Below are 9,641 nucleotides of genomic sequence, written 5' to 3' on the forward strand. Positions count from 1 at the left end.
GTGAAAAAAAAAATCAGATGTAACCCCCTTTGTAATCTTTAACGTTTTCATAAGTAACTAATTTAATTACACATTTTTTCTTAGTAACTGTAACTAATTACAATTACTTTTATTTTGTAATTAAATTACGTAACTCCGTTACATGTAACTAGTTACTCCCCAACACTGCTTACAATCTCATTATTTACATGACAGCCCTAATGATTAATATTGATGAAGGCATTTAAAGCTCATGCATAAGAGACTAGCTCCTTAACTGGGTCAGTCTCCTTTCATCGGAAGAAATTGATGCCTGAGCCACTAAAACACCCGGTTAATATTTCTCCGTGAGGCCAGTGAAACACAAACAGAACTGCTATGGTCTAGTTATATTTCTTTGTACGCAAACTCCAGGTCCTTCCTTTTTATCTTGAGGTAAATATCAGAAAATTTGTCATGTGCAATAATGTCTTGATTCATTTCTGTATAAAGCAAATGACACAAGGCAGAGAAAAACACTAAACTGAGGGATTTTATTCCTCATCTTGCAAGAAATCCTTGTCAGAACATGTGCAATAGGGTATAAACAAACCAAGATTAGCTTATCCCACACACATTAGCTGACAAATATGGACACACTTTGTCATATAGATAGTTATTTTAAAAGAAACTGCCTATAGTATGCAGTGACTATGAATGTATAACACATTGTGCAACATCGATGTTTGGAAAAAACATAATTAAACTAAGCAAGAAAAGGGGTACAAACCCTGATAGCCATGATGGGCTACTTAATTTAGGGCCAAGGCTCAATATTTTATGTATACAGTGAGTTTTTTCAGATCAGTCTGTTTTGATCATCCTTTTTTCCCTAATCAAATGTGGAAGAATTGAAGTTACAAATTTCCACCTCAAGATTCCCAGCACCATCTAGTGTTTGGTCACAGTATTATTTAAAATCAAGGTTTTCTGCTACTATCAACAACCCTGTTCACAATTATCCATTGTTATAAAATGAAAGAAAGAAAGAGTAGTCCTAACTAATTAGAAATTCCACAAATATGTCAAGAGGACAGTAATAATGGCAATACTCTGCATACTTTTGTGTAGTTATAACAACAGTAAAGGCAGCCAGGCTGAGTATTTTCAGAAATGCACTGCAACTGTCAGGCTGTGTGTCAAAGGTGAAGGCATGCACAGTAGTTTTGTTTTTGGTTTAAAAGATGATGATATTTTTAGACCTGACCTTAAATTTCTATCATGTGCCCTTACAGCTGGACTGAGTTGTTCCTCATCAATTGCCTTCTTCAGATGCCATTAGCAGGAGGTCGGTCTGGAGAAATCTCTGACGATGAAAGGTCAAGAAGAGTGATAATGCAAGGGAATAAGAAAAGTATGACTCATATTTATTCTCCTGTGAATAAGCAAATATCAAGAGCATAAATAACCTTGTTTTGCTTCATTTATTGAGTAACAATAAAAATTTAAATCAAAATAAATGATTTGGATAAATGCTAGCAAGTTGCAAAGTCTGCTTGTGCATTAGAGAACTAATGATTTTTAAAATAGTCTAATTCCGCTTGGCACTCCTGGATAAGATGTTAACAAGGCACAGCCGGAAAAATGTACAAAACCTTTTCCAGCATAGAACTGATGCAAGAAAATCCATCACACATTTAGAGAAAGACCTACTCTGAAAGAGATGTTAAGACTGCACTGCATGGCTGTAGACATGACACCGTGAATGATTAAAATATTACTATAACGTGCAATATCTTTGCAGCTTTGAGTTCTAAAGGAATTGAAAGAATGTGCACGGAGTCTGTTCTATTTTTGCATAGACACTTAGTCTCTTACAGCAAAAATAATATGATCAAGAATTGCATTCTAATTGTTCTTGGGTGGTAGCCAGTCCTGAATTTGGAGCCATTTTTTAAGATAAATTCCAATAGTGTGACATATTAAAATACTTGTGCTCTGTGCTTGGGATAAACACATGATTATAAAGGCTCTTTATATACCGTGCTGTGAAAACGTAGGGCTCAGAAAAGGTAAATTAAAGTTTTGGAGTGGCCTAGTCCTGACTTGAACCCAATTCAGATGCTGTGGAAGGACCTTGAACAGGCAGTTCATGCTTAAAAACACTGCAATGGGGCCACACTGTGTGATGGGACAAAATCCCACCACAGCACTGTGAAAGATGGATCTCCAGTAATCTGAAGCCTTTGTAATGTTAGCACAACCAGATTTTAGGTTTAAGGGGGCAATTTATTTTTCACATGGGTGATAGTTGTTGGATAGCATCATTAAAAAAAAAAAAAACATTAAAAGCTGTATTTACTCAGGTTGCCTTACTCAGGTTTAGTATGAAATATACACAAGAACAGATGAAATCAGAATGGGGGCAAACACTTTTTCACAGCACTGTACGTGGCTAGTGGAGAGTCAAATGAAATGCACCTGGCTATCTTCACACTCTCTGGGGACCGTCAATTTGTACGTTTGGCAGGTCAGTTTATAATTACATCTACCATTGTTGTCCCAGTACTCAAATCCTCTGACCCGGTAGTAGATGGCAAACTGTAGCATGGCACCTGGTTGCAGGATAAACGGTGGTACAGGCAGGTGAAAACAAAACACGTCCAACTCCAGATCTGGCCCATCTCTGTGGACGCTGGAGATCCAGCTCGCTTTACTCTCCGCGCTGCTCTTCCAGTCCGTAAACGAGTATCGTACCACAACCTCTTTCTCATAGGCCAAGTTCAGCACTTGCACAGTTCTGATAATTCCCAGCTCGGAGCAAAACACCTGCTCCAGGCAAACTTGCTGCCGGCACAAGCGCTCGAGGAAACCAGCTTCGGCACACATATTGTCAGGGAAGGATGGCTGAAAGTAGGGTAGAGAAAGCTCCAGCTTTTTCCTGGAGGCCAGCTCAGAACTTGCCAGCAGTCTTGTGATGACGTGGACCGGCACCATTGGGTCCTCACTGGCCTTGAAGAACTTCACATCTTCCAGTTCCAACCCTAACGAATCTACGAAGCGGACCTGCACGTTCTTGCAGGTGTGCTCTTCTCTGGAGGACGAGAGGGATTTAGCCCGTCTCCTCATGATGGGTTTTGGCTCTGGCTCGCACAACTGCCTACGCTGGACGACGGGCTCCTGGGGAAGACCTGGATTTGGGCTGGGTGGCCGTATTGCCACAGGGGTCCTATGTGGGGGAGGTTTGGGGCTGTAGATGTCTCGAAGATGAAAGGTCTTGACGGGTCTAGATGCTTCACTAAAACCACTTGTGAACTGCAAGGCAGGTCCTGATCCATGTGGATGGGATCCCATTCTCTCTACACTTTCTGTTAGCAAAAAGAGAAAAACTTGCCAACACAAAAAGTAATTTAAGTCATACTTGAAAATATTTGAGTGTATTTGCCAAGTAGCATCTTTTTGCTCTTTTGCCAGACATTTTACAAATTATGGACCACTGTTGACAACCATAAAGTGTCAATACATTTGGAACTGTTTCTAACAAACTTCTTTATTTGTGAAATTATTTGCTATGTTAGCGAAAAGATTTTAAATATTTTAAATTGTTCGTGTTCACTAGCCTATTAACTTTTTCATTATTTTCCATTGTTTCTTCGGTATGTTCTACTGCTTAAAACACATAAATAGCACAGGGAAACAAATCCTGTAACATTTTTGATAGCTAAATACATAGAAAGCATTTTATTGACAGTATCTTAACACGAAAATCGAACAATACATTCAATTTTACATCTCTACATCTGGCAACAGATACTTACGCTACTGTAGGTACACGAGGCCCTCGTTATGTGCAGTTAAAACTAATATAAGAAAATGTAACTAATTTTAAAGTGGAGAAGACCTCTTCACCCAGTGTGGTTGTAATAAAATACGCGGAGATCGAGAGCCTATGACATTTAACTACTGATCCCACGGGAGGTGTAGTCAGAACTATCTCACCGACGATTATTATTAGACCACCGTACATGAGATAAGACATTCTCACGTGTAAACAGTGCATAGCACTAATATTTCAGTGAGATCTCGATGCGAATAAACGCCGCGGCACGCTAGAACGCAACGAAATTGTCTTAAATAGCGCGCTTCTGGTTGTATTTTTACGCGTCGCTCGCTTACAGTGCACATGGGGTCTCAGACATATTTACAGTATCGTGCATGCTACACTGTGAGCCTATGACACTGCTGACTACATTTCCCAACCAACAATGCGCCCTTCAGCATCCACACAGCTGGAATACACGCCTGCGTAAATATCTTAATTTAAGCTACAAGCTTCAGACAATTAAACCATATCGATTAGTGTAGTGCATGAGACGGAATCGAACAGACCGACTAATTTGACCGATGCATCTCATTACAGACAGGCTGATCCGGTCGTCGCTGAATTATTTAGGACAGAACGGTACTGATGCACCGAGGATTCAAGGGAGCCGTGCGCGAGACAGTCGATTGATCGTCGGAGTAAACCTCACATGATCGAGAAAAAAAATGGATATGCCTTCAGATCAAAAGACTCCGTGCAAATAATATGAGAGAATCCATCCGTTCTTTGAGAAATGTCAGTGATGGGAACGGTCTTACAGGAGAGCACTGTGCAGAACAGTCAGAATAAGCTTCATTCGTCTGATAGAACAAAAGCTAAAGCTTTGGGACATGCACCAAGGTAACGATAAATAACCTTAACTAAGTTAAGGTCATGTTTTATTTACCTGCCAGGTCATAGTAGCGTGGATTAGCTTATTTAAAAAATGTACCAAATTTAGCTGCCTTTATTTCTGAACTGATCTTGACTAACCTGACTTTTTCACTGAAAGCAAGAAGACCACAAAAGCACCTTTGCATCCACCAACGAATAATGGCATCAGCCAGTCATCTGAACCTGTGAGTACTCAACAGCAGTGGTTTAAATGTGAACTTAATTAAAAACAAAAACAAAACAACAACAACAAAAAGATGGTATAGAATAATTAAATAAAAATAGATTTCGAATAGTAAACATCAGTATAAATTGAGCATATGATGGTTATAAGTGAGTGCTGTTTTCCTCATGTCTACAGGACTCTCAGCAAAGGTTAAGAAGGACGAGACAGGGCAAAATGCTGATCATAGTGAACCCCACAGACAGGTTAGAAAAGAATTTGGCACATAGATGATTAATTGAGATAAAGGTTTTACAGTGTTTAAGTTATGCATATTACATTTTACTTTAGCCTAATTATTATAATAGGACGAGCAGCTCAAATAAATATATAAATAAAGCCACACCAAGTACATAATTATTTTTGTCAATATGTGGCAAATATTGTAAAAAATTTCAAAGAAATTTAAAACCCTTTTCTTTGGTTCCTCAAGGCAACACAACACTAAGATCAAATCTCATGCCACTTCCAAAAATGGACCGAAGGAGAGACGACAAAGACAAAACAGCCATGGTGCAAAAGAGAGTGGTGGCAGGGGTAAAAGTTCAAGTGTAAGACCCGTAACCCCTCATTCTGTACAAGTTCAGAGAGAAGACTTGTCAGAGTGCAGAAGCAAAGACGAGGGCTGTACACTACAAAGTAAAGATGGAGAAGAGGACAGCGCCAGTGACCTCTCAGACTCTGAAAGATACTCTGCGCTTCCCGCTCAAATCTCTCCACCTGACCTCAACCTACGTGCAGAGATCATAGATCCGTCTGACTTTCATCCCTCGAGACCTTCTTGTCGAGTGCACAACAAGTCCAGAAGCAGCTATCCAGATTTCTTACCGCCTCCTTTCAATTCTTGGAGTCTCCAGCAGTTAGCTGTGTACTTGAACACAGAAGGCAAGGGCATTCCTCGTCCCAAGCCCGTTAGGCAGCTTGAGAGATACTTGGACCGGCTTTTGCAATTGGAATGGCATCAGATCCAAACGGTCCAAGAAGACAGCAGCAAATCCAACACCCCATTACCTAAAGGTCGCCACTTGCCTCATTCGTCTTCTCATCTCAGCCTCAGCTCTCCTAAATGCATCCTCCAGTGCCAGCGAGCGTTCCCTTTGGCATTACTGTCCTCTTTGGCCAGTGCTCCCACCCTTCAGCTGTCAAGCTGTACCTGCCCACACTGCCAGAATCAATATCCCATCTTGAATGGCCCATGCCGCTCTTATGCCTACCACCACCACACACGGCTGAGTCCACTCCTGGAGAAGAAGGGCCAGGCCTCAGGTTTGCCTAAAAGGAGCAGCAGTGAGAGCAGGGCTCATCAGCCGGATCCCAGACACCGATCTCGAGAGCACAGACTCAGCGACCCTTTGAGCGAGAGTAGCCACTTGAGGCGCATGCAGGCCATCGGTAACATTCGCAATCCGGTTGGTTCCACATACAGTGTTGACCAAGTTTCTTCAACAGCTACAACAGCCAGCAATGCCAGTATTGGGGATGCAAAAAAGAGAAAGCCAGGGCAAAGGAGTCATTCCTGTGTGGGTATGAGGGAGGTTGGCTATAGGGCACGAGGATGCAGTGAACAACATAAAACTCAACAGGACTCGAAATTATCTTGTGCTGATGGGTTACATAGCTCAAAAGCCTCATCGACTAGTCAAGTGAACAGGAGGCGAAAGCATGTTAAATTTGTCACAATGTAACTTCCAACACAGTAGCCTGGAAATCAATTCAAATGTATGAATTTCATAGTATTAGATAAAGAAATACTAAACCAAGTGGCATATTTATGAAATTTATCGCAGTGACATTTAGACAACTGATCCCAACATTATTTTAGTGAATGTATGAAGTCAGTTCATCACATTAATTATGAACATTGTGTTACACTAACATTTTGCAAACAGAATGTTTCACGATACTTCATAAAACTTCATTTTTCAGCATATCTATTGACTGATCATTTAAAACCTAACAAACTATTGATTAATATGTTTTACTTTAAAATGCTGTAATGCCACTTGGTGTATTTTTATTATTATTATTATTTTAATCTAATGTGTTGACATTCTGTTCAGTGTGGTTTAAGTGTCCAAATAGTTTTTGGATGATTGTATGTACATATTCTTCTTCAGTTCAGTAATTCTTACCATACAAAATCATTTTTGCCTGTTTACGCCAGCGTTATTTTAAGTTGTTGTTTAGTAAGACTTTATGCATGCTAGCCCCACCCTCATCTTTATTTTTACTGAAATTGTATTTTTAGTAATTGTTTAAACAACTTTTATTATTTCATTGTTTGAAATAGCAATATATCTGCATTAGTTTCTTTGAAGCATCTTCTATCGACAGGTCTGACTGCAGTTTTATAAATTCAGGCCCCTTTAGGGATCAGACAATTGTTATTTCTGCAATACTTGTTCATTTATATGTAGGCCGTGCTTACACAGATGTTTCAGGTACAGCGATGTATTTAATAGTAAACTGATGTTTTACTGTTAGCAGCACTGGTTAACCACTCACACCAGAGTTTACAGTTACACATGATACGCTCGAGCTGAAACTTCATGTGTCTGCACACCATTACCCTCAACCTGACTGTCCCAATGAGCATAAGCAACCGTCTTACGTTGTATGACATATAGTTTTTCTCATTCTATGCCTGATTCATAAGGTGAATGTGAAGACCATAAATAAAAATATGTTTTTAAAGCTCTTTACAGTCCTCTTGACAAGGGATGAATTATTAAGACATGTTTATAATAGCCATACCCAAAGTAATTCCAGATGTTTGAAGGACAGATTCATTTCTTACCAACACTAGCTGCTGTCAGAGCCTGTTGAATAAAATAAATGCCTGTTATTTTTTATGAATCAATCATAGAAATTACATTTAGACAAGAGTCAACTTTTTCCTTGTCGTTTTAATCTCAGTGTATTTAGAAGTTGTCCCTTCTTTTGAGTCCCAAACTTTTCAGTCATGGGAAATATAGTCTATCACGTAGACAAAAAATCGTTAAAATGTTAAAATCGTCGAAATGCACATGCACACAGAAACAAACAAACAAACAAAAAAAGATCTTGAGATGCAGTACCTAAAAGTCTAGTCAGAATTGTGTTGTGCGTTTTAGAACGCTGTGTAATGCGCGATCGAGACGCTGCAAACGATCAAACATGTTTACATACAGAGACATGTAATCTGGATTAGCCTACTTCATCAGATTTAAAAACATTAAGTAGGGTACTTGTAATTAGATTAGATCACATTTTAAAATACTCCTAATCAGACTAGGCAACAGTTGCTTTTTTATTGATTGTGATTATAGTATTCACACAACAGCAAAAATAGAAAAAAAAAGTAATTCATCAGTAATAATTTATTTATTCTCCCAAATTACTCTTTTTCATCTTTTAAATATTCCTACTTGAAGCACTCCCTGCGATTTTAAAATAAATGTATCTTAATAATTAAGTAGGATCACATTTGCATGTTCACGGTTCTGGTTAATGGTCACATGACATGCAGGTAAACAAATGAAATATATATATCTTTTTTAGTAGCTAAGTGTATTTTGATTGATGCTATTTTAAAATGACTTAATTTAATTAGACTTTTTATGATTTAATGACTATAGCTTTTCATTAAACTCAAACCCTCCCAGCAGTTTTATGAACACCAATGTGGGAAACTTTAATGTAGTAACGTAATGTTTAATGCACGTCATGTTGTTAGTTACAACAAATGGAATATATTTTCTTACTCTTTATATTTTTATATCATAGTACAAGATTATCTTATTTAAATCAATGCGCTAAACAAGTTAGGCCAAAAGTATTCTAAAAGTAACCAAATAGTAGTCTGATTATATTAGGCCAACCTAAAATGTACCTTAAAGGTATAGTGTTGTGTTGTGGACATTCAGATTTTTTTAATAAAGGTATCTTTAAATAAAACGATTGGATACTTTACGTTGTGGAAGTCAAAGGTGGGAGCTGTTGTTATGTATCCTCCTGGGATCCTGTATGTATGTGCATGTACATAGTTTTTGGTCAACATATGAATATGATATTATTCATATGTGTCATGTATAGGACTTATGAAGAAGATGAGACGATACAGGCAAAATCATTGATATTTGTTTTATCTGTAACACTGAAATCTTGGAAATATTGAGTTAATATGTTTATAAAATATGGTTACTTGCATTTCTGTAATAAGTGTCTGTATCTGATAAACATTTAATCTACTATGTTATGAAATACATAAAATATAATATACGGAACCTGTAGTGCATTTCTGTTTAAAATATAATGAAATTGTGATGAATGTGATGAAATTGTCTTGATAACATTAAAAATTGGGCAGTGAATTTTTAGTTACCAACATGTAAAAAATATATAATAAATTGGACTTAAGTGTTATTTTATATTTTATAGCTGGGTCCCAGGAGGCTATACATGAAACCATTTGCATTAACACCATAACATTTTGCATATCTTTAAAGGTGATTTATCAGCAGTAACTGAGTTTCTCAAAGCTCCAGGATAATGTTTGTTCTTTAGTTTGTTGTGATATGAAAAAGACAACATGGGCCTATGCATGGGAGTGGACAAATGGAATTTGAAAGGAAATGATTTAAAAAAATCACCTTAATGATCCGTACATTCAGTTCCATACAGAAACTAACCGATGTAGTCCAAACACCTGGTTTACTAACCAGT

General features: G+C 38.0%; 1 protein-coding gene across 1 annotated transcript; it reads right to left on the reverse strand.

Moving 5' to 3' along the window:
- Positions 1-1,365: 1,365 nt before the first annotated feature.
- Positions 1,366-4,169, reverse strand: LOC306854999 (protein phosphatase 1 regulatory subunit 3D-like). Its single transcript, XM_079393370.1, has 2 exons — positions 3,777-4,169; positions 1,366-3,326 (listed from the first exon to the last, which is right to left on the reverse strand). Exon 2 carries the CDS (start codon positions 3,310-3,312, stop codon positions 2,425-2,427), a length of 888 nt encoding a protein of 295 aa, XP_079249496.1. The 5' UTR covers positions 3,313-3,326; positions 3,777-4,169; the 3' UTR covers positions 1,366-2,424.
- Positions 4,170-9,641: the final 5,472 nt, after the last annotated feature.

This window comes from Barbus barbus (genome assembly GCF_936440315.1).
Source record: "Barbus barbus genome assembly, chromosome: 35".
NCBI lineage: Eukaryota > Metazoa > Chordata > Actinopteri > Cypriniformes > Cyprinidae > Barbus > Barbus barbus.